Genomic DNA, 23,865 nt, shown 5'->3' with positions numbered 1-23,865 from the left:
CTAGTAATGTATATTATCAAATGAAATTATAGTAGAACTAAAATGATGTTTTAGAAGTACTATAATAAAATTAGTGTAGAGAAAAAAATATATTATCTTACCATGATTTACATCATCACAAATGCTCTATCGAGTCGGAGTGTGGGGCCTCTTAAGGTTGGGGTTCAATCTTTTGGAAGAATATCTAAAAATATAATAAGTGTGAATAAAAGTTATATTCCTGATTTATGTCCATTTTTTTCGTTAAGTTTTTTTTTTGTACATTATGCTATAAAGGTTGTACATTAAAATATTTTGGACAAACATACTCATACCGTTATAAAAATGATTTACATTATTATTATTATTATTATTTAGAATAATTTAAATATCTAAAATTTAAATAAATTTAAAATTTTAATATAATATATTAATATTGAGCACCTATTTTTTACGCATCGCGCATAAAAATACTAGTTATCAAATAAAACTGAAATATAATTAAAACGATACACTTTTTGTGAGTAAAATTTGCCCTAAAGTGCAACCAAAGATCCCACACTCACAGCCCGCACCTCGTCCAACGCAACGCTCCAAGTCTCCAACTGTATGTCTCAGAGCAACGAAAGTGCCCAAAAAGAAAAAAAATAAATATAAAAACTCTCACACTCTCTCCTACTCACTCTCGCAAAGCTCTGAAGAATTTCCGCTCTTCTGAGCTTCCGGTCTCCTCAAAGCATACTTTTCTTCTCGCCTCTTTCCGCCGCGGTTCCGCCATTTCTGGTTCTGTACAGCTCTCCCCATTTCTCTCACTTGCTCTAAACCCTCACTCGTACGAATTCCTGTTTATTTGTTCATTTGTTTATTTTACATTTCGCAGGATTTTATTTCACTGCCTTTTTGTCGGTTTTCCTTTTTGCCGTTTTTTTGGTTTTTTTAACTTCCATTTGACCCTATTGCAGGAGCGGTGTTGATTTGTGCGGTTCATTGTGTAATTTGTTTCGTTTGTTCTGAAGTTGGAACTAGGGTTTTTGGCGTGGTGGTTCTGTGGTTCGGTTCGGGGGTTTGGTTCCTCTGCATGTGAGTTTTGGTCGGGATTTTTTCAATGTTGTTTCTCCTTTTGTGTTTTGGTCAACGCTGTATGTTTGTTTAGCTCGGAAATCGTGCTAAAGAGAAATGATCGGGAATAGCTGCTTGTCATCTGTGTTTTCTCTGCTTTTATTGAGATGAATTTTACTAGAACTGTTAATGTGCGTGTGTTTATTCACTTCATCCTTCATTTTAGAACAGGTTTTAACCGTGTTATTGTTGTTCTTGTTATTGTTATTATATATTTGAAACATATGTGCCCTTTGAGATTTGGTACTTGTTTGCAGATGTTTTTTGTTGGTCATGGTTAATGTCAGTTTAGGGCCACTGCTCACAGGCATGCCCTATTTTTATTGTAAACTGTTTTAGTCAACAAATTGAAAAATGAAAAAAAAAAAGAAAAGAAAAAAGAAAAAACAACAAGAATAAGAAAAGCTTGTATATATTGACCCAAAGTGAAGATACTCAGTCCAGGATATCTAATTGCAAACAGATATGCAATGCATGCAATTTTAAAAGTTGCATGCCAAAAAAAATCAGCACTGATGATAAAATTTAAAGCAAAGGGTTTTACATAATTATGGCAATTAACTTCAAAATCACTTGTTCATTTTAGCTTATTATGTCATGTGATTATAGGTGTGCTTTTAAGCTTATTATGTGATTGTGTGATGTGATTAGTTTCTGTCCCTTCAGTTGTTGCTTTCATTAGGTAATATACAGTTTTAGATTTAAAAAAAGTTCAAAACACATCAGTGTTTAGGCTTTACTTGTGCCTTTGGTATTAAATTATTTTGCTAAAAAGGTAACATTTCTTATTTCTGAGAAAATGTTTGGGAAATTGAAAATGTGAGGTTAGGAGTAAGCTATTAAGCTGCATGGATGTTATTGCAATATTCTTATCCCATTATCGTCTAGTGTTGCATGGATTTGGGAAATGAGGAATGCAGATTAATTGTGTATGGTTCTGTTTGAACAAATTTTTTAACTGGAAATTCTGGAACCATAGATCCTAAAACACATAAACAAGATTAATACTATGAGTTGGAATGGCATCATTTTGTTCTTTTTGTCTGCCTTTGCATTTTATTTAGGGCATTTCCTTTAATTACAAAATGTGACTTTGTTGAAGAGGGCATTTCCTTTGCATTTTATTTGCTTTTGTATTTCCAGATTAGTTGATTTGTTCACAGTTGTAATATTTTATTCCTTTTTTGTTTTTGTTTTTGTTTTTGTTTTTTTTTGTTTTTTTTTTTTTTTGTTTTTTTCAGCTTTGGTGAATCGAAATGGAAGAGGGTACATCATTCGAAATATTGCCTGGGACGATAAAGGGTATTAGATTTGGCTTAGCTACTAAGCAAGAAATTGTAAGTAGTGTATCTGCATTATAATATAATGCTCCTACATCTGTAAGTTTTACAAAAATTATTCAAGTTAGTCCTTGACTTGAAAAGTAATTCAATACGCTGTGGATTTTGCCCAGGTCAAGTCCTCTATAAATGAGTTCCCCATAAATCATCCCAGTCAGCTCTTAAATCCTTTTCTTGGGCTTCCGCTTGAGGCAGGAAAATGTGAATCTTGTGGTACTGCTGAGCCAGGGCAATGTGAAGGTAAGCAAGAGTCTCTTCTTCATACCCTTTTTGATGTATTACTTTATCATGATAGCTGATAGGCTTTTAATTTCTTGTGCTGACATTTCAGGTCATTTTGGCTACATCGAATTGCCAATACCTATTTATCACCCTGACCATGTTAGTGAATTAAAGCGGATGTTGAGCTTATTGTGCTTAAAGTGCCTGAAATTAAAAAACAGGAAGGTATTTTATCTAACAATTGTCTCCATCTCTTGCTTGCTCATAGTAAGAAGTTGTTCTTTGTGTCAAGACTCTGCATAAATTGCTTGTTATTTTTTAGTTCATGTATTCCATGAATCCAAACAGTGTGTTCTTTTGACTTTCTCTATGTTCTATTACTCTTGGTTTATACCGAAACTCAATAGCATTTAAGTACTAATGCTGTTATTTTAATATCTATTCTTGGATTTATTGTGAGGATGAGCATCCATTTGATCTCTGATCCATGTGAATGCTTCAAATATATGTATTACATTGAGTGATGTCTGGTTTATACCTTATACCACCTTTAATGAATGTAATCTTTTGTGCTTGAAGCTTTAAAGCATTGAAAAAGGCCTTCCAGTTTTTATTAATGTTTATATATATGTTGTAACCACTGAGGTATCATCCATGTGACATGTAACTTGCATTAATTGCATCGGTTGTGTTTCTGATATTTATTTTCTCCTCTCCCTCCAAGATATCTGTCACTGCAAGGAGCTGATGATGTTTGAACTTCAACATCTGTAAATTTGAGCAATTGGTGTTGGTGAAATTTGCATTTGCTGCTTGGGTGGCACTATCTTTATACCACCTCTTAATGAACATCATCTTTTGTGCTTGAAGTTTTAAAACATTAGAAAAGGCCTTCCTGTTTTTATTAATGTTTATGCGTTTGTTTTAACTACTGAGGATCATACATGATACATGTGACATGTAACTTGCATTAATTGCATTGATCTTGTTTCTGATATTCATTTTTTCTTCTCTCCTTCCAAGATATATGTCACTGTAAGAAGCTGGTGATGTTTGAGCTTCAACATTTGTAAATTTGAGCATTTGTGTCAGTGAAATTTGCATTTGCTGCTGGGTGGCACTATCTTTGTGTTCTAACTTTCTCTGCTGATGTTTTTAGTTTCAGGTCAAGCATATTGGTGTTCTTGAAAGGATGCTGTCCTCATGTTGTGAGGTTAACAATTCACTCTCCCTATTTCTGAAGAATGCCATTTTTCAGTTTACTTCCTATCTATTAACTACTCCTAAATCCTAATTCTTTGCTCATCTATATTTTCTATGTTGATATGGATTTATGTAAAATTTTCATTGCCTGCTACTCTGCTTGTTTGATGTTATGTTTTCTCATCTGTTTTCAAGGAATAAAGTTACGTTTTTAAATTCCTGGTGTTTTACTCTAATTTTCAACAGTGGTCAATACCTTCCTTAGATTAATTATAACTTGTCTGCATAAGAATTTGAAGTAGTGGATAAATAAGCTTCTTTGTATTGGTGCATACGTTGAAATACTAGACTAATTACCATGAATGTAGTAAGCATTGTACTTTCATTCCAGGAAATTTCTAATATGTGGATGACCTGTCTTTGTGCTGGGAGCCCTGGGAATTATTTGGGATGTGGGTTTGTGAGAATCCAAATTTAGGGATTTCATTGTCTTTTTCATGATGAAAATGCCTTTGCATTCCACAGTTCCAAGTTTGTTTGGGATTTATTTTTCACATACATATAGCATCTTCAATGCTTAAATGCATTAAAAATTTGCTGTAGATCTTTCTCGTTCATATTTGGAAAAATCTATAGCATTGAATTCTCTTTCTCTCCTTTTTATTTTTTATTTTTATTTTTTAAATTTGATTTATTATTTATTTTTTGTTTACTTCAATTACATATTCTTGATAAAAAGTTTGAGGTGAAGTGGTAAGTTTAACATGAGCAGTATGATTCATAGCATAATAACCTCATTGTGGTATTTTGCTACAGGAAGTTTCACAAATATCAGTAAATGAAGTTAAAAATTCTGATGGTGCTTGTTACTTAGAGTTGAAGTTACCAAAGAATGCAACACTTGATGATGGCTTTTGGAGCTTCTTGGAGAGATATGGATATCGCTATGGTGATGGCTATTCTCGTCGGTTGCTTCCTCTTGAGGTCTGGCTTCTCAAACACCAATCACGTTTTAAAAAAAAAAATCTTTTTTTTTTTAAATAATTTTTTTTTATTTTAATAAATATGACTTCTTTTGCTTTAATTGCTTTTATGTTGATATTAATTAATTTATGGTAGCAGACACCTTATGCCATTTATGATGGATAATAATTTAATCTTCCCCTTGATCGTTTTGAATGTAGAAAACTTTGGAGTATGAGAGTAGTAATGTTATTCTATAGAAAAGTAAATGGTGAAGATTTTGGAATACTTTGATGCAGGTGGATTAAATTGATATCATAGAAAAGTATAGTGTTTCCTAGAATTCAAGTAGATATAATATATTGTTTGATACTTTATTCATTTAGAATATAACAAATAGGTAGATTCCACTTAGTATTCCAGCTGACTTGTATGGAACTCATATCTATGATGACAACATGTTGATCGAAGTCGCCTGGCTGCCCCTTCTGGCCATCTTTATGGAATGTGTTGTTCTATGTGAGTAGCTTTCTTCGGCCTTGAATAGTTATAAAAACAATTGGTATTTCTTATTAACTTATTAGAGTGCGAATACTTATAAAAAAAATCATTATGTGGTTCTAATGTTTGGTTCAAGAGTGATTTCACTGATTTGTATCACCTATCTTATTAATGTGGATGAACTCAAATAATGAATTGGCCTTCTGTTTTCTTGTTAAGTTTCTGTATACAGGAGGCATCCTGTTGTTGTGCTTTTGAATATGTTTTTAGTTTTACAGTGTAGAATAAAGCACGTTAGAAGACTCTGGTGCTTGAAACTTCTTGTTGTGATATGACTTACCATCATCTTGATTTTATTGTTTGCTTCTAATCTAATTGTACTTGCCTATTTTTTTCCCCGCAGGCAATGGAAATACTAAAAAGAATACCTGAAGACACCAGAAGAAAGCTTTCAGCTAAGGGATATTATCCACAAGCTGGTTATATCCTGGAATTCTTGCCTGTTCCACCAAACTGTCTGTCTGTGCCTGACATTTCTGATGGGATGAACATTATGTCATCAGTAAGGCATTTCTCTAGTCCTGATTTAATCTTGAGTCTTGTTATTTGCTTGCTATTAATTGTCCATTATATGTCTGTGATTAGGATCATTCAATTACAATGCTAAGAAAAGTCCTAAAACAAATAGAGAACATTAAAAGTTCAAGGTCTGGGACTCCAAACTTTGAGTCTCATGAAGTGGAAGCAAATGATTTACAGCTAGCAGTTGCACAGTATCTTGAGTTTAGGGGGACAGGAAAGGTATTCTGCTTTACTTTTGCATCTGTCTCTTGAATATGCTGATTGAGTGCCTTATCTCTTAACCTATAATTCCATTATTTGATTTGTTGCATATTTATGTGCAATAAATCAATTATCACTTAAATATGATGCTTTTATAACTTAGGGTTTACATATCAATTATCTGCTTCTATTCAACAACTGTGTTTATATTTTACCTCCATAAATTTTGTTTATTAGGCATCTCGTGATGTGGATAAACGTTATGGAGTTGGGAAAGAATCAAATGACACAACTACCAAGGCTTGGCTCGAGAAGATGAAAACATTATTTATTAGAAAGGGATCTGGATTTTCTTCTCGTAGTGTGATTACTGGTGATCCTTTTAAGGGGGTGGATGAAATTGGATTACCATTTGAGGTTGCCCAAAGAATCACTTTTGAAGAAAGAGTTAGTCTGCACAATGTGGCATACCTGCAGAAGTTAGTTGATGAAAAATTGTGCTTGACCTACAAGGATGGATCATCCTCATATTCTCTGAGTGAAGGATCCACATCGCACACCTTTTTGAGGCCTGGCCAGCTTATTCACAGGAGAATTATGGATGGGGATATTGTGTTTATCAATAGGCCACCAACTACACATAAGCATTCCTTGCAAGCTTTATCAGTATATGTACATGATGATCACACAGTCAAGATCAATCCGCTCATTTGTGGGCCCCTAAGTGCTGACTTTGATGGTGATTGCATACATCTGTTTTATCCCCAGTCTCTAGCTGCCAAAGCAGAGGTTTTGGAGCTCTTCTCTGTAGAGAAACAACTGTTGAGTTCACATACTGGTAATTTCAATTTGCAGATGGGCTGTGACTCTTTGTTGGCATTCAAACTAATGTTTGAAAATTACTTCTTCAGTAAAGCTTGTGCCCAACAACTGGCCATGTTTCTCCCAAGTACTTTACCTAAGCCTGCACTTGTAAAGTCACATATTTCTGTCCCTCATTGGACCACCTTTCAGATTTTGGAGACTGCTTTACCTAAGTGCTTTGACTGTTTAGGAGATAGATATACTATTAACAAAAGTGAGGTGTTAACAATTGACTATAGCAAGGAGACTGTGTCATCAATCCTCAATGATATTGTTTCTTCAATTTATTTTTCAAAGGGTCCAAAGGAGGTTATACAGTTCTTTAATGCATTGCAGCCTCTTTTGATGGAATATCTGTTTAAAGAAGGCTTTAGTATTGGTCTTGGGGACTTTTTCATTGCCAAAGCTGCTAGAGAGAAAATCCAGAGAAGCATTCAGGGTGAAGCAAAGTTGTTGAATAACTTGAGGTCATCTTACAATGAATATGTGGAGCTGCAATTGGAGCGTCTCCTGAGGGTTGAAAAAACCCCAGTCACAGCTTTTGCTCTACATTCATCAGCTATTGGCCATTTAATTGACCCTAAGAGTGAGTCTGCTCTTAACAAGGTTGTTCAACAAATTGGCTTTTTGGGGTTGCAAATGTCAGACCGAGGGAAATTCTACTCCAAGACACTTGTAAAGGACATGACTTTGCTATTCCGAAACAAGTATCCTTCTGCTGGTCATTATCCTTCCGAGGAATATGGCGTGGTGAGCAGCTGCCTCTTTAATGGTTTGGATCCATATCAGGAGATGGTTCACTCAATATCCAGTAGGGAAGTGATTGTCCGTTCAACAAGAGGCCTGACTGAACCTGGAACATTGTTCAAGAATCTGATGGCAATCCTCCGAGATGTTGTTATTTGTTATGACGGGACTGTGAGAAATGTATGTAGTAATTCCATTATTCAGTTTGAATATGGGGTTAACAATGAAAGCAAGTTTCAGAGTGAATTTGGTGCTGGTGAGCCTGTTGGAGTATTGGCTGCAACTGCTATGTCAAATCCCGCATACAAGGCAGTACTTGATTCATCTCCAAGCAGTAATTCCTCGTGGGAAATGATGAAGGTATTCTCTTAGGACATCTGATGGTTTGAGTACTGTCCTCTTTTCTTATTAAAATATGTTGTCATATGTATACCTGCTTTTCTACACCTCAGGAAATTCTGCTTTGTGGAGCCAGTTTCAAGAATGATCTATCTGATCGCCGTGTAATACTCTATCTAAATGATTGTGGATGTGGAAGGAAGTATTGCCGAGAAAGAGCAGCCTACCAAGTGAATAATCATTTGAGAAAAGTTTGTTTGAAGGATGCTGCTGTTGAATTCTTGATAGAGTATGCTTCTTATATCATTTTCTTGTTAGTTTTTTTTTTTTTTTTTTTTTTTTTTTTGAAAATTTCTTGTTAGTTATTAATGTTATTATTATTATTATTATTTCATATTTTCAAAGTATCTTGCTTAATTTAGTGTTGCTTGTTGCTCAATGGTCTTCAAATCTTGTATTGAGATGGTCATTTAATTTTTATTATTATCTTTAGTTTTCCTGTCATGATACATGTGATGCTGTTTTTGTGTATGTGTGTGTGTGTGTGTGTGTGTGTGTGTTGTTTTTTGAGTTCTATGGTATACAAAGATAAGCCTCCTGAAAGGGGATTCAATGCATTAAACTTTTATCATCTAAAAGAAAATATTGATGCTTCTTTCTTACAGATATGGAATACAACAAACTACATATGAGGTTCTTGGAGTGGGTGCTTACCTTGTTGGTCACATTCATTTGAACAAGGTTTAATCTTGTTATTTTAGTCTTTGCAATTGTTTTGGATTGTTTTGCTTGATATTTTCACATCCTTTTGGATTTTTGGTTTTTAGCAGAAACAACTTGAAAGTCAAGGTCTTGATCTCAATGAGATTCTTGAAAGATGCCAGGATAAACTTTATTCCCTCAAGAGGAAGAAAAAAATTGGTCTTTTGTTCAGAAGAATTGATTTATCAGTCAGGTTGCTTTCTTGAACTTGTGTTATCTTCTTGTAGAACATATTTACTTGTGATGCCATTATTTTCCCCACTTTTTATTTTATTTTGCTTTTAAAAATTTCTGAAATTATAATTCCATTCATATAATTTATATTTAAGTGGCTTTTGAACTGCCCAGACTGAAACCAGTATACAAATCCTCCAAATTAAACTATACAAACTTGAGCATACCTATGATGCCATTCAAAGAAATATCATTTTTGGGCAACTCTCAATAAGCCGCCCATACAAAAAAGGTATACTTGAAAAAAAAGAAAAGAAAATCAGAACTGTGAAAGGGATAAGTCAGCCTTTGAAGTTCTTACATTTCTTCTTGTTCTTAATGATGTTTCTTCTTGGTTCTTTTGAAATATTTGGAGATAATTTTTGAGCTAGACACTAGATACTTGTTCTTCTGTGCTCAATATCAATAAACTATTACATACCTTGTTTTCTTATTTGCTTCAGCATATTGCTCTTTTAACTTTGCTCCTTAGTGGTGTAATGTGTTGTAGAGTTACACTTGTAAAATTTGAAAATTCTGCTCCTTCCTAGTGTTCTCATTACAAGATACAGGTTTTTCTGGCATTCAAAGGATTTGTATGTTCAATATCAATAAATTATTAAGTACCTTGGTTTCTTCTTATTTGCTTCAGCTTATTACTTTTATTATCTTATATTTTGCTCTTTAGTGGTATAAAATGTGTTAAGAGTTACACTTACACATTTTGAAACATTCTGCTCCTTCCCAGTGCGTCTTGTTGTTTTAACCAAGGCAAAAGTACATCAAGAGAGATGCCATGTTTGAGATTCTCTTGGCCAATTGATTCAAGTGATGATCACTTAGAGCAAACTGCTCATCTTCTTGCTGACACAATTTGCCCAGTGCTGTTGGAAACTGTTATAAAAGGTATGGAATATGCATAGGTTAATTTATTTTTCTGGTGTTTATATTTATGCTGCTTCTTGTTTATTATATTTGACGATGTTTACATCTCTTCTCATTTGGCTATTGCTTTTTCCCCTAACTCATGATGAGGTTGCCATCCAAAAGAGAATAAGTTACTTCTCATTCAAGGCACCGACAACATTTTTCTAGGATTAAATATATTAACTTATTCTCTTTTGGATGTCATGTGTATCTCTCTACCTCTTATGATTTTCCTTTGGAAGTTACTTCGTTTAACATTGTTACCTGTTGGATGTATCCTCTACTGCGATGCTCTTCGTTGAGACAGACAAAGGGTTGCTCTGTGCACTTATTGCAGAATGAAATGACATTGTGAACTTTAATTTCTAGGTGATCATAGGGTCTCTTCAGCAAGTATAATCTGGAGTAATCCTGAGACAATGACTTGGATTAGGAACTCAAGCAAGAATCAGCAGGGTGAGTTGGCTGTAGAAGTTACTCTTGAGAAGGAAGCCGTCAAACAAAGTGGAGATGCTTGGAGGATTGTCATGGACTCATGCCTTCCTCTTATCCATCTAATTGACACAAAACGTTCTATACCATACGCTATCAAACAAGTACAGGAGTTGCTTGGGATTTCTTGTGCTTTTGAGCAAGCTGTTCAGGTATTATAAAAGAATTGGCTTATCTTCTCTATGTAGCATCCTTATCTGATATGGTGTTTGTTACTTCTGGTTGGCCAATTTTGGGGCTGTTTTTGTCCAATTCAGGAGTTACTAGTTAGTCCCTACAGGATCACTCCTTTCCATGGGGACAAGTGGAATTTCACTTGTAGTTAAGGGATGGAAGTTGGAGATAACCTTATTTTGTTTGTTTGTGTAGTTTTTTTTTTTTTTTTTTTTTTTTTTTTTGTGAAAATGTATGTCATCAATTGTCTGAGTCACCTTTTATGGAAGCAACAAATAGTTACTCGTATTTGGAATAACTGATGAAGCTGTATATTAATTATAGTCTTTTAGTGCCTCCTATAATGTTGTGGTTGGTCTTTGGCACTCTCTTACCTGTGGATTATTGATTAATGAAAAAGAGTTTCGCCATACCTGTAACCTCTTCTACTGTTGAAAAATGATAATTATCTTTAGTTGTTCTATGCTTTGTTCATCTCTAATCCCTGGGTTATTGATTAATGAAAATGAGATTTGTGGTACCTAGAATATCATCTAATGTTCAAAAATATGTCATCTTTAGTTGTTCTAGATACCTTTGTTGTTTTGAAGGCTGTTGTGTAAGTACTTAATAGATTGGCTTGTGTTTCAGCGCCTGTCAACATCTGTGACAATGGTTACAAAAGGTGTTCTGAAAGACCATCTACTTCTATTAGCTAATACCATGACATGTGCTGGGAGTCTTGTTGGCTTCAATGCTGGTGGGATAAAGGCATTATCTCGTTCGTTGAATGTCCAAATACCTTTCGCTGAAGCCACTTTGTTTGTAAGTTTTCTCACTGATATTATTCTTTTTAACTTCTTTGGAATCACTTATCAATTTGTATAATTCGTTCCAATCAATGTTATGTTTTGATATTTTCTTAAGACACCAAGGAAATGCTTTGAGAGGGCTGCTGAAAAGTGCCATGTTGATTCATTATCAAGTGTTGTGGCATCTTGTTCCTGGGGTAAACATGTGTCTGTTGGTACTGGATCTTCCTTTGATATTCTTCTTGATACAAGGAAGGTAAATACCACTCTTTCATTTATTGTTTTGAGAGTTCAGGTTTTCTCAAAAACATTGTTGGAGAAGAAAATTTTTTTTAGTCTGTAGTTTTGTGCTAGTGATGCTCTCTCAATACTGAGATGCATGTCTCTTCTGCTAGGTTGAGTTAAATCAGCAGGAAGGTCAGAATGTATATGATTTCCTTCTACTGATGCGAAGCAGTCATGCTCAGGAAGAAAAGGGTACTGACTGTCTTGGTGCAGAAATTGATGATTTGCTACCCGAGGATGAAGATATGAACTTGTACTTATCTCCAGAAAGGGATTCAGACACAATGAAACCAACCTTTGAAGATGGAGTTGAGGATCTGAACGAGAATGTGGATGAAGGCAAATCAAGTGGCGGTGGTTGGGATAAGGTTTCAACCAACACATCAAATACAGGTGGTGGTGGATGGGATCTGGCTGACAAAAACCCAACGACAGCTAAATCGTTTGCTGATCAATCAGACTCCTGGTCTTCCTGGGGTGGTCAAAAAGTTGAAGAATCCCCTGGTTGGGGTAAAAAAGTGGATAGCGATGGTCTCTCCCAGCCTGCTACTGGATCCTGGGGCAATGCAACCCAATCTAATTCTTCTAAGGTTTCAACCGACACATCAAGTGCAGATGGCGGTGGGTGGGATCTGTTTGACAAAAACCCAACGACATCTAAATCATGTAACGATCAATCAGACTCCTGGTCTTCCTGGGGAGGTAAAAAGGTTGAAGAAGGATCCCATGGTGGTTGGGGTAAAAAAGTGGATAGTGATGGTTTTTCCCAACCTGCCACTGGATCCTGGGGCAAGGCAACCCAATCTAGTTCTAAGATTTCAGAATCTGGAAAAGCCCCTGATCAGTCTGGGTCACAATCTTCTTGGGGGAAAGACTTTGAAAAATCTGGAAAAAGCCTTGATCAACCTTGGGATAGTCATAAACAGTCTGATCAATGCTCTTCATGGGGGAAAACTGTCAAAGATGATGTTAAAGTCACAACATCAAGTTCTGGAGATTGGAACCAGACAACTGAAGGAAAATTGTCAACCTCCAGTGGTTGGAATAAACCAGAATCTAGTAAAGGCATTGTTCAGTCAGCGTGGGGGAAAAATGCTGATGAATCCAAGGGAGGTGCTTATAAGCGAGCTGATTCCTCCCCTGCTTGGGGAAAAAGTCCCAAAGAAGATGGTGGGCAAAAGTCAGGACGGGAATGGTCTGCATGGAAAAAAGGAAATGAAGATGGAAAATTGGTTTCACCAAATGCTAATGTCAGCATAGAAACAGCACAAGGTGATCGCACATCTGCTTTGGACTGGGGTGAAAGTGGTCCTAGGTCTACAGAGGGTAGCTGGAGTAAGAAAGGCATACTGGGTGAACAGCCGAAAGAAGTGGCTAGTAGTTGGGCTTCCTCTAAGGGTGTTAGTGGTGGTTGGGATAATGTTGTACCTAGGTCTCCCACGACACAGAAAATAGAATCTCAGAACAATTCCTGGAATTCCAGAGGTGTTGTGGTAAATGAAAGGTCTAATGACTCAGCTGGTGGTTGGGGTTCTCCAAAAGTTGCCGCTAGTGATAATACACAATCTCAATGGGGTGTGCAGAGGAGTACTGTAAAAGTGGATAGCAATCAAAGTTCACGAGGCTGGGGTTCTGCAGTTTCTGAAGATGAAAAGTTAAATGAAGCTACTGGAGTAGCTGGTGGTTGGGGTTCTTCAAAGGGTAGTGGGGACTGGGGTACTGCTGTACCTAGGTCTCCTGCAGCACTGAGGGAAGAGTCCCCACATAATACCTGGTCTTGCACAACTGCTGCAGATGAACGTGGGAATGAATCAGCTGGTGGTTGGGGTTCTCCAAAGGTTGGTTCTAGTGAGGGTCATGGTTGGGGTTCTCCAAAGGTTGGTTCTAGTGAGGGTCATGGTTGGGGTTCTCCAAAGGTTGGTTCTAGTGAGGGTCATGGGCAATCTCCATGGGGTCCGCGCAAGAGAAAAGGAGGAGACGGCAATGAAAGTTCACGAGGTTGGGCCTCTGCAGGTTCAGGTTCTGGAGACTGGAAAAATAAAAGAAACCGCCCTGCAAAGCCAGCTGATGACTCCGGTACTGGTGTAGCATTCACCGTAACAAGGCAGAGGCTGGATAGATTCACTGCAGAGGAGCAAGATATTCTCCTAGAGGTTGAACCAATTATGCAAAACATCAGAAGGATAATGCATCAGTCAGGGTAACTTTCATGACTCTTCAAACTGTCAGAAATTGGTTTATAAGAGTATTCTAAATATGCAGAAATTTACTAATTGGGGTGGATGCACCTATGAATCTCTAGTCACATAGTTGTTTGAGGGTTAGCAATATTTCCATTTAGAGTTTCATATGTTTGTGAATATTCTGCTTTATAATAACTATACAAAAAAATTCTGCTAAATTTGATATTTTGAAGATTGGATACTAGGATAGTAGGATGTTTCTCTATGTGATGATGCTCTTTTGTTGATAAAATTGGAAAATAAAATGTGCATCCCATTTCCTAACTTGTTTTATTAACTATTTTGCTATCTTTTCATTTTTGGCTTAAAGGTTGAGTGATGGTGATCCATTATCTGCTGATGACCAGTCATATATTGTTAATAATGTTGTCAATCACCACCCGGATAAGGCCTCAAAAATCGGAGCCGGAATTGATCACCTTATGGTATGTTGCTGGACTATATTTGAAATATTACTTTGTTCTTTTAATGTGTTTTGCTGACTTGAACTCTCATTGGCATGTGTATTCTTTTGCGGAATTGCTTTAGTCATGCAATGGCATCACACCTTTCTTTTTTGTTGTGTCTGGGTGTGGATGATACTGCATTGAATTGGCTTTTTATTCTTGCTTCTATTTTTCAGTAAGAATATAGTATCTTGGATAGCTTTTCTGTTACATTGTTATTCTCAGATATGATCATACATAGAGTGGTGTACCATTTTAGGGAGTGCATCTAGTTTCACAAGTAATAGATGTGTTGCAGATTCTAATTGCCGTGTTCATTTTCTAGATGTTTTAGGCTATTGATAACTTTCTACCTAATATAGTTTCATGAATGTTACCTTTTGTAGACGGGGAACAAATGAAATCTAGTCAATAGGTGAATGCATTCATACATAGGGAATAACAATGTGTTAGACATTATAAATTTTCTTTACTGTTCAACTTCAATTTTCTAATATAATTTTTCCAATTTTATTTTATTTTATTTATTTATTTATTTTTTTTTTATCATTTTACACCAGAGCAAAGTGGTTAAAAACTATATATGAAATTTAAATGAAGTTAGAAGAAAACATGAAAACAAAGATTTTGCTAAATACTTCAAGTGAAGGACAAGACGCAGTGTTGGTTTTTAGAGACTGATGAACCATTATTTAAATATAATAATTGAAATGGAATATGGATCTATTGTGATTTGTTGAACTGCAGATGAGGTGGGTGGGTGTAAACAATTTTGAGAAAATGCTGACAAATATCTCACACTGCTCTAGTTGTTACTAATTTCAGTATATATGCTCTTTTTCTACCTAATAACAATCAATACTTATTCACTTGACAGATTAGCAAGCACAGTAGTTTCCAGGACACTAGATGCTTCTATGTGGTCTCCACTGATGGTTCTAAACAAGATTTTTCATACCGTAAAAGCCTGGAGAACTTCATCAAGAACAAGTTTCCAGATACAGGTGAGGCCTTCACCCAGAAGTACTTTGTAAAAAAGCTTCCACCACTGCCCCGTCCCGGTTGGAGGCGAGACCAGAGTGGCGCCCCAGAAGCAGCAGCAGCAGCAGTGACTGAAGAACCCAAACAACCTAGTGCTGCCACAGAGGAAACTGTGACTGCACAACCTTAACCAATTGTTTTCCCTTTCGGCTAGTAGTTGGCTTAATGCTGAGATAGTCTCACTGTACAGTTTCTCTGTAGAAAGCTAAGTTGTACTAACTCTAGTTAACTGCATTCTGATTGAAATGTATCTTCTCCGGGCGATGAAATGCCCATTTTCTATGATCCTCTTGAAACATTCCTGCGAGCATTTTGGCAGGCTTTTGTGCGAAGATTGTGACATTTTAATTGTTCATGACATCTTTAATTCAGTATATAGGTGTGATCCATGATTATTATTTATTTATTTATTTTCACTAGATTATAAATAGTATAATACTTGTCTTTGCTTGTCTTTTAAGAGCATCCCTGTGGCTGTAAACATTTTGGTATTGCCGTGTGAACATTCTAATGAGCTATGTTCCAATAATTTTCTTCCAAGTATTACACTATTTTTTTGAATGGAAAATGCTAAATGTCGAGTAAAACTTCTGTCAATCGCTGACGGGGATTACACCACTTGGTATATTCATGGATAAGGATGATGGGACAAGAATGTGAGTTTTTCATTTTATTTTTTTTTGAAACAATTGGCAATAGTGTGAACGATGAAATTTGATCCAAAATTGCTTAAAAGAGATTAATTTACTTTCAAGCTCTACAAATTTATACAAAAAAAAAAAAGCATCAATTTAATGATGGAAGTAATTTTAAAAAAGTCAAATAAACTATTGAGTGTATCGCTTTTGTACAGTTAAATCATTGAACTTAATTCACGAATATAATTTAGAACAATATCAAAATTTGAAGTGCGGTTAAGGGCATTAGACTCAATGTTGCAATACTTTTCTACTTCAGCCACTTAAGAGCCTCTCTAGAGCTACTACAATTCTAGGTTGGAGAAAACCGATCCAGGTTAAGGCCTTTGCCACAACAAAAGCACCATCAGATTCCCTCATAGTGAGGCCGAAGCAAGAGATTTTGAAGTTATATCAAGTGTTGCATCAATATTAAGCTTATACCACCATTAAGGAGGTTTCTTCACTTCTGTTTTAACTGAATTTAATTGTACAATTTTTAAGTTTAGTAATTCAATTGTATACAAGTTGCAATTAGATTTTTTTTTTTCTTTTTTCAAAGTCAAAGTTATTAGAAAGTGTAGATTAAAAAGTTCCAACGTGCCGAAAATGATAAAGAAAAGATAATTAAGAGTGTACGGAGGGAGGGGGAGCAGTGCACTGTGCACTAAGTAAAGGATAAAAGTTCCAACGTGCCGAAAATGAAAGTGATCTCATCCCATTCGTGACTAGTGTCTGCCCTTTCACTTTCTTGCTCAGAGCACTCACTCCACTCTTCTACTTATTATTATTATACCTTTCAAAATCAAATCCATCGCCAATCTTCTTCCTTTTGATGATTCAAATTCTTCTCTCCACCGCGTTTGTGTCATTGCAACTCTTCTTGTTTCGTTGATTCGTTGCCTGGAAAGGGGATGGCTTTTGTAATTAGTCAAATGGTGGTTCCCCCAAATAGCAGCGCTTACAAGCCTTGGGAAGATCCTTCATTCTTCAGATGGAAAAAGCGGGATGCTCATGTCCCATTCCGTTGCCATGAATCCGTGGAAGGTATATTCTTATCACCAAACTTTTTGTTTCCATCACGAATATATTGAATTATACTACGATCAGATTCCGCGCCTTTATGTAATGCACTTTTCTTCACAAATGAATCCAGAGATCGCTTTTTTTTAAATGTTTATAGACCAGTAGTAGTGTTGAAGTTTTTCATGGTTTAGGATCCCTTAAGTATTGGCGTGAGCGGAACAAGGCGGATGTTGTGGTGGCTAATTCTGCAGTTTGGGACGACGATGCTGTTCCTGAGGCGCTTGATTGTGCTGCTCGGTGGGTGGAAGGTTTGCCTTTTGTCAAGTCTTTGTCAGGCTATTGGAATTTCTTCCTGGCTCCTAGTCCTCCCGCTGTTCCTTCAAATTTTTATGATACCTCTTTTCAGGACTCTACTTGGACCAAAATTCCAGGTGGATAATTTTATGTGTTAATCTTATGATAGTTCTCCTGTTTTTATTTTTGTGGCTGATGCAATTTTTTCTTCTAATCCATGCAGTTCCTTCCAATTGGCAGTGTCATGGACATGACACACCAATTTATACTAATGTTAAATATCCCTTTCATTTTGATCCGCCCAAAGTTCCTGATGAGAATCCCACTGGCTGTTACAGGACTTTGTTTTTCCTTCCTAAAGAATGGGAAGGTGAGATTTTGGAATTTGGTTTTCTTATGTCTTTAAAATTGAATTCTCTGACATTTGTACTTATTCATGCATTCAAATTTGTCTTTACAGTGTATTAGTACCTTTTTATATACATGCATGCGTGTGTATCATTGTGAATCTGTTGCAAATCCAACATCTCCTGGTTCTCCACAGGACGCAGGATATTTCTACATTTTGAAGCTGTGGATTCCGCGTTCTATACCTGGGTAAATGGGGTTCCTGTTGGATATAGGTTTGTGAATGCATCCTTACTAATCTCTCTTTTGTTAATTTTCTTTTTGCTGTACCGTGGGAGTTGTGGTTTTGTTTCCATATCATTCGTTTACTTCATCACTTGTGTGTTGTGTAGTGTATGTTAATCCATTTAGCTGGTAGCTATAAGCTCTTGGTCCTTCCTACTGCAAATAGTCTGTTTATGGCAGTTTTGGAATACTCTTTAAGCTTAGACATTCTGATTCGGAAATCAAATATGAAGCGGATTAGCATGAGCTGTGATGGTGCTATCATTATATATGTTGTTGTCTTTATCTTTGTATTATCAGTTACACTGATGAACATCATTATTTGGACTGTTTCAGCCAGGACAGTAGATTACCTGCGGAATTTGAGATAACCAGTTTTTGTAAACCCTGTGGGTCTGATAACTGCAATTGTCTAGCTGTTCAAGTAATGCGATGGAGTGATGGGTCTTACCTTGAAGATCAAGATCACTGGTGGTTGTCTGGCATTCATCGTGATGTGCATCTTATTTCAAAGCCAAAGGTGAGTTGCTACCTTTTTTATTTTCTAATTTTTTGTTATATTGTTAATATTTATTTCATCTTTGCTTATTGCTAACATCCTACTTTATCATCTGCAGATATTTATTGCTGACTATTTTTTTAAGTCAAACTTGACAGAAGATTTTTCTTATGCAGATATAGAGGTAAGTGTTGTGTGTTTGCTACGTATTTGGATGTTAGTGTCTTGAGACTCTGTATATTCTGTTTGCGTATTGTATAATTTCTATTCTTCATCTGCAGCATTTAAACCTTAAATTTATTTATATCTGTTTAGAAATGTCTACATCATTTCAGATAATTTTGACCATGATGTATTGTAAATTCTTGGAGTCTGAATTCTTGACCATTTGTTATTCTAATTTACCATTCATTTCTTAAAAGCTATTCTCTGTAATTTTATTTATAAGCATTCCTTGATTAAAAATTGTATATTACAGCTCTTTGATTAATTTATTTTCTGAAACCTTTTTGGAAATAAAAGTAGTTTTCCCTTTTTGCTCCAATTGACAGGTTGAAGTGGAAATTGATAACTCATATGCCGATCTAAGTCTTTCTGACTTCACTGTTGAAGCTGCAATATATGAAAATGGAAGTTTGTGCGATAAAGCGAAAGACAGTGATCTGCTTTCTGCAGATGCAACTCCTTTACAATTTACTTCCAAAAGTGATTACTATTTAGGATTTAAAGGGTATTCTCTTGTGGGGAAAGTGCAAGCGCCAAAGCTCTGGTCTGCAGAGCAGGTATCGAACTTCTAATAAAAAATGTTACTCACTAGATGAGTGTTCATGTTTTTTTTTTCCCTCGCTTAATATTGGCAGTTGCACCTATTATTTGAATTCTGTTCCTGTTAAGGTAATCTTGTCTGTTGCTCATTTATTTATTTATTTTGTTGTTGGCAGCCCAACCTTTATACTCTTGTTATCACCATTAAAGATGCTTCAGGACATATCATTGATTGTGAATCATGTCAAGTTGGCATACGGCAAATATCTAAAGCACCAAAAGAGCTGCTTGTTAATGGGCAGCCAGTAATGATAAGAGGTGTAAACAGGCATGAGAACCATCCACGTATTGGAAAGACTAACTTGGAATCCTGCATGATCAAGGTAACACATTGCTTTTTTTTATAATATATATATATATATATATATATATATATATATATATATATATATATTATTTTTTTATTTTTTATACCACTTTGTGTAAAGGTCTCATTATATTGTCAATTTCAGTTTCTGATTCTGAGATGTATACTTTATTTTTCTTGGTAGGATTTGGTTTTAATGAAACAAAACAATATAAATGCTGTTAGAAACAGCCATTATCCTCAACATCCACGATGGTATGAGTTGTGCGATCTCTTTGGCATGTACATGATTGATGAAGCCAATATTGAGACACATGGTTTTATGGAACATCCAAAACATAAGCATCCGGCACTGATATCATATTGGGCTGCACCTATGCTGGACCGTGCTGTAGGCATGGTTGAGAGGGACAAAAATCATGCATGCATTATAGCCTGGTCCCTTGGGAACGAGTCAAGCTATGGACCTAATCATACTGCTATTGCCGGTACATAATTTTTTCTTGTTACTTACATTTCCTTATTTTAAGATAATTTAAAATCCGTTCATTTACTATGGTAAAGTAGATACCTAGTTTTGAATTGTGCTTGCTTATGAGAATGGAAGGGGATATGAGGCTTATTCCAAGGTTTTCCAACAAGAAATAATATCTGTTATATTTGTTGTACAACATCAGGATGGATAAGAGAAAAGGATCCATCAAGACTATTACACTATGAAGGTGGTGGTGCCAGGACGTTATCAACTGATATTGTGTGCCCGATGTATGCCCGTGTCTGGAATATAGTTGAGATAGCCAATGATCCAACTGAACTGCGGCCAGTAATATTATGCGAGTGTGTTTTCACTATCCAATTATGTTCTTGCCATTGTTATTCCTTTAATCTCTTTGTTTCCAGACTATTAAAACATTGGTTTCTGGACAACCAGATATTCACATGCAATGGGTAACAGCAATGGAAATCTTCATGAATACTGGGAAGCAATTGATAGTACATTTGGTCTTCAAGGAGGTTTTATTTGGGATTGGGCTGACCAGGTCTTTACCTTTTTAAGTTAGTATATATGTTTGATCACATACTGTTATAACTTCAGTAATGAATAAATACTTGAAATTTTAATAGACCCTTTGTGCCTTTTCTCCACCTGACTACTCCCCAACATCATCATTGTAGAACATCTCATAATCCTGATCAATTATTTACAATTTCATCGAGGGTGGATGGGGTGGGATTGTAATCCTATGATTATAATCTTGCCTGGATAGAAGGTAGGTCCCATCCCAAGTTTAGGTGCCAATCAATGAACCAAATAGGGTACTAGATCCCGAAGCCCAGGATTAAACATGGGATTGGTGACTAGCTTTCCTGCTCATAACCCTTGAGATTGATAAACTTCTCAGTCCTCACTGCTCAACAGGCCAAAAATGATAAATGATAAACATGCAAATTTCTGTTGTGATAATATTTTTGGTTTTTAAATGCCTATTGTTTCTTATGGAGTATTAATTAATGCATGTCTCCAATTTCTAATCAGGCAATATTGAAAGAAGGTTCTAATGGTAAAAAGCACTGGGCATATGGAGGTGATTTTGGGGATACACCTAATGATTTAAACTTCTGCCTAAATGGTGTTGTATGGCCAGATCGAACTCCTCACCCTGCATTACATGGTGACTTTTATTTTTTATTTTTTCACTGTTTATTTCATCTTCGTAATACTTAAAAGCCCCATCCATGTTGGATCGCCATCTTTTCATTTGTTTTTTCCACTTTTATGGATTTTTTACCATAGAAATTATGTATACTGAAGAGTGTTGCATGTTTTCAGAGGTTAAGTTTGTCTACCAGCCAATAAAGGTTTCATTTGATCAGGGTGTTATTGAGGTAAGGTTGTGTTTCACTAACACTTCCTCTTTGCTTAGATTCTTAGAATGTATCTCTTATTGCTACCTGTTCACTTTCCAGATTAAAAATACCCATTTTTTCGATACAACACGAGAATTGGAGTTTAACTGGTTGCTTCATGGTGATGGTTGTGAGCTTGGGTCTGGGAACCTTGGTGTTCCCGTGATAGAACCTCAGGGTACTCACAGAATACTTTGGGAGTCTGGACCATGGTATTCGTTGTGGTCTTCATCCGGAGCTTCTGAATTTTTTTTGACAATTACTGCAAAGTTATTGCACCCTACACGTTGGGTTAATGCCGGTCACCTTATTTCTTCTACACAAATCCTCTTACCTGGCAAACAAGAATCTGTTCCTCATGTAAGTAGTGTTCCTTTGCTCCTAACATTTCTCTAATTATTTTTACACATTGTATTAACTGGGTTTATGACAGACTATTAAAGACACAAAGGCTACTTTAATTATTCACAACCATGAAGATACAATAAAGCTTGGTCACGGTGGCTCATGGGAGATGGTCTTTAACAAAAAATCCGGTGCTATAGAATGCTGGAAGGTAATTTTCATGAATGCCACCTGTTCCAACTATTTGACTATTCAGTAGTCAAATATTTTGCCTATATGCCTTTATCTTTTTACCTATTTGCTGAATTTGCTTGAATTTTATTAATGATAGGTCGGGGAAATTTTGGTTATGAATAAAGGTATTATTCCATGCTTTTGGCGAGCACCAACAGATAATGATAAAGGAGGAGAGCAAATGAGTTATTTATCTAGGTGGAAGGCAGCAAATCTTCACAATCTGATTTTTCTTAGCGAGAAGTTTTCAGTTGAAAGTGAAACTGAGCATGTGGTGAAAATTCAAATTACATATGTTGGTATCCCTGCCAGTGAAGTGAATACTCTTTCAGCTTCAGGGGCATCATCTAGTCTTCTCTTTAAAGTTCATATGTTATACTCGATATATGGTTCTGGAGATGTTATTCTGGAATGCAACGTGGAGCCATGTTCTGATCTTCCACCTCTGCCACGTGTTGGCGTTGAATTTCAACTGGAAAAATCCTTGGACCAGATTAGCTGGTATGGAAGAGGACCGTTTGAATGTTACCCAGACCGTAAAGCTGCTGCCCATGTAGGCATCTATAAACATAATGTTGGCGATATGCACGTGCCTTATATTGTTCCTGGGGAATGCTCGGGTAGGGCAGATGTTAGATGGGTGACATTTCAAAGCAAGGAGGGCACTGGCATCTACGCTTCTATGTATGGGGGCTCCCCACCAATGCAAATGAATGCTAGCTACTACACAACGGCTGAGCTTGACCGGGCTACACACCATGAAGATCTTGTAAAAAGTGATAGCATTGAGGTACCACACCCACCCTTACAAATTCTTAAACATTCATAGTTCTGTATCATCGATTCCCTTTTATCTGTTGCTCATTGCCCACTTTGGAAATGCTTTGGTCTCAGAGTCAGGTTAACGGTTCTGGATTTGAATCTCCTCACTACCCAATAAAAATAATAGGTTCACATGATGCTCGACCCATCAAATAGATAATTGGCCTGCACTTGTGAGGGGGTCATGTTGAGTAATGAGTATATAATACTCCGTATAAAATATAAAATGTGCAGTCTCACTATCAATTTAAGTTTATTAGTTAAGACGGTATCTTTCAATAAACTGTTCAAAAGAAACTTTTGAACCACTTGTCACCCGAATATAAATTTTCATTCTCAGTACTCATAAGTCATATCCTACTTTTTTCTTTAGACTAGTCCATTTATTCTTCCTCGTTTATCGTTTTAATTTGATCTTGATATATGGTCCCGAATCTTGTTACGCAGGTGCATCTCGACCACAAGCACATGGGTTTGGGAGGCGACGATAGCTGGTCGCCTTGCGTTCACGAGCAGTACCTTCTTCCTGCTGCTCCCTACTCTTTCTCCATCAGGTTTCACCCCTTAACTGCAGCAACTTCTGGCCCTGATGTCTACAAATCACAACTTTGAGGACCATTCACTCTCACTGCATGGGTGGACTTGTTTAGCCTAGACTCTGAACTTGCATGAGAAATGTAGAAATTAAAACTGAATAATAAAATGCCGGGTACCTTTTGATTTGAATAATGGAATCTGTTGGCTAAAGATTTAGTTATGTTAACAACAATTGTGATTTCCCTAGCATGGATAATCAGTGCATGCTACTTACTCATTTGTTACAGTGCTCTTGTTAGTTATATGTTATATGCATAGTGAAAA

At 36.2% G+C, this 23,865-nt stretch overlaps 2 protein-coding genes across 4 annotated transcripts; both read left to right on the top strand.

The window, feature by feature from the left end:
- The first annotated feature begins 597 nt into the window (after positions 1-597).
- On the top strand, positions 598-15,836 carry LOC109180339 (DNA-directed RNA polymerase V subunit 1). Its single transcript, XM_019329865.1, has 20 exons — positions 598-811; positions 942-1,059; positions 2,340-2,435; positions 2,552-2,678; positions 2,770-2,885; positions 3,820-3,873; positions 4,680-4,847; positions 5,731-5,889; positions 5,973-6,128; positions 6,348-8,081; positions 8,174-8,349; positions 8,726-8,801; positions 8,891-9,015; positions 9,784-9,941; positions 10,332-10,606; positions 11,259-11,432; positions 11,535-11,675; positions 11,815-13,904; positions 14,258-14,372; positions 15,271-15,836. Exons 3-20 carry the CDS (start codon positions 2,355-2,357, stop codon positions 15,562-15,564), a joined length of 6,219 nt encoding a protein of 2,072 aa, XP_019185410.1. The 5' UTR covers positions 598-811; positions 942-1,059; positions 2,340-2,354; the 3' UTR covers positions 15,565-15,836.
- Positions 15,837-16,755: 919 nt separating this feature from the next.
- On the top strand, positions 16,756-23,846 carry LOC109180321 (beta-galactosidase). 3 transcript variants are annotated; one of them, XM_019329835.1, is made up of 17 exons: positions 16,756-17,158; positions 17,329-17,568; positions 17,655-17,801; positions 17,976-18,054; positions 18,401-18,584; positions 18,682-18,747; positions 19,115-19,345; positions 19,505-19,711; positions 19,880-20,183; positions 20,373-20,532; positions 20,627-20,735; positions 21,233-21,368; positions 21,527-21,582; positions 21,664-21,963; positions 22,037-22,159; positions 22,280-22,972; positions 23,452-23,846. In XM_019329835.1, exons 1-17 carry the CDS (start codon positions 17,026-17,028, stop codon positions 23,614-23,616), a joined length of 3,333 nt encoding a protein of 1,110 aa, XP_019185380.1. In that variant the 5' UTR covers positions 16,756-17,025; the 3' UTR covers positions 23,617-23,846. The 3 variants fall into 3 exon arrangements, with proteins under 3 accessions (XP_019185380.1, XP_019185388.1, XP_019185398.1); XM_019329843.1 differs by lacking the exon at positions 18,682-18,747; XM_019329853.1 differs by lacking the exon at positions 17,655-17,801 and having other exon boundaries at positions 16,836-17,158.
- Positions 23,847-23,865: the final 19 nt, after the last annotated feature.

The sequence above is a fragment of the Ipomoea nil genome, unplaced genomic scaffold, assembly GCF_001879475.1.
Source record: "Ipomoea nil cultivar Tokyo-kokei standard unplaced genomic scaffold, Asagao_1.1 scaffold0188, whole genome shotgun sequence".
NCBI classification, from domain to species: Eukaryota; Viridiplantae; Streptophyta; class Magnoliopsida; order Solanales; family Convolvulaceae; genus Ipomoea; species Ipomoea nil.
This window is presented reverse-complemented; position numbering and strand designations above follow the sequence as displayed.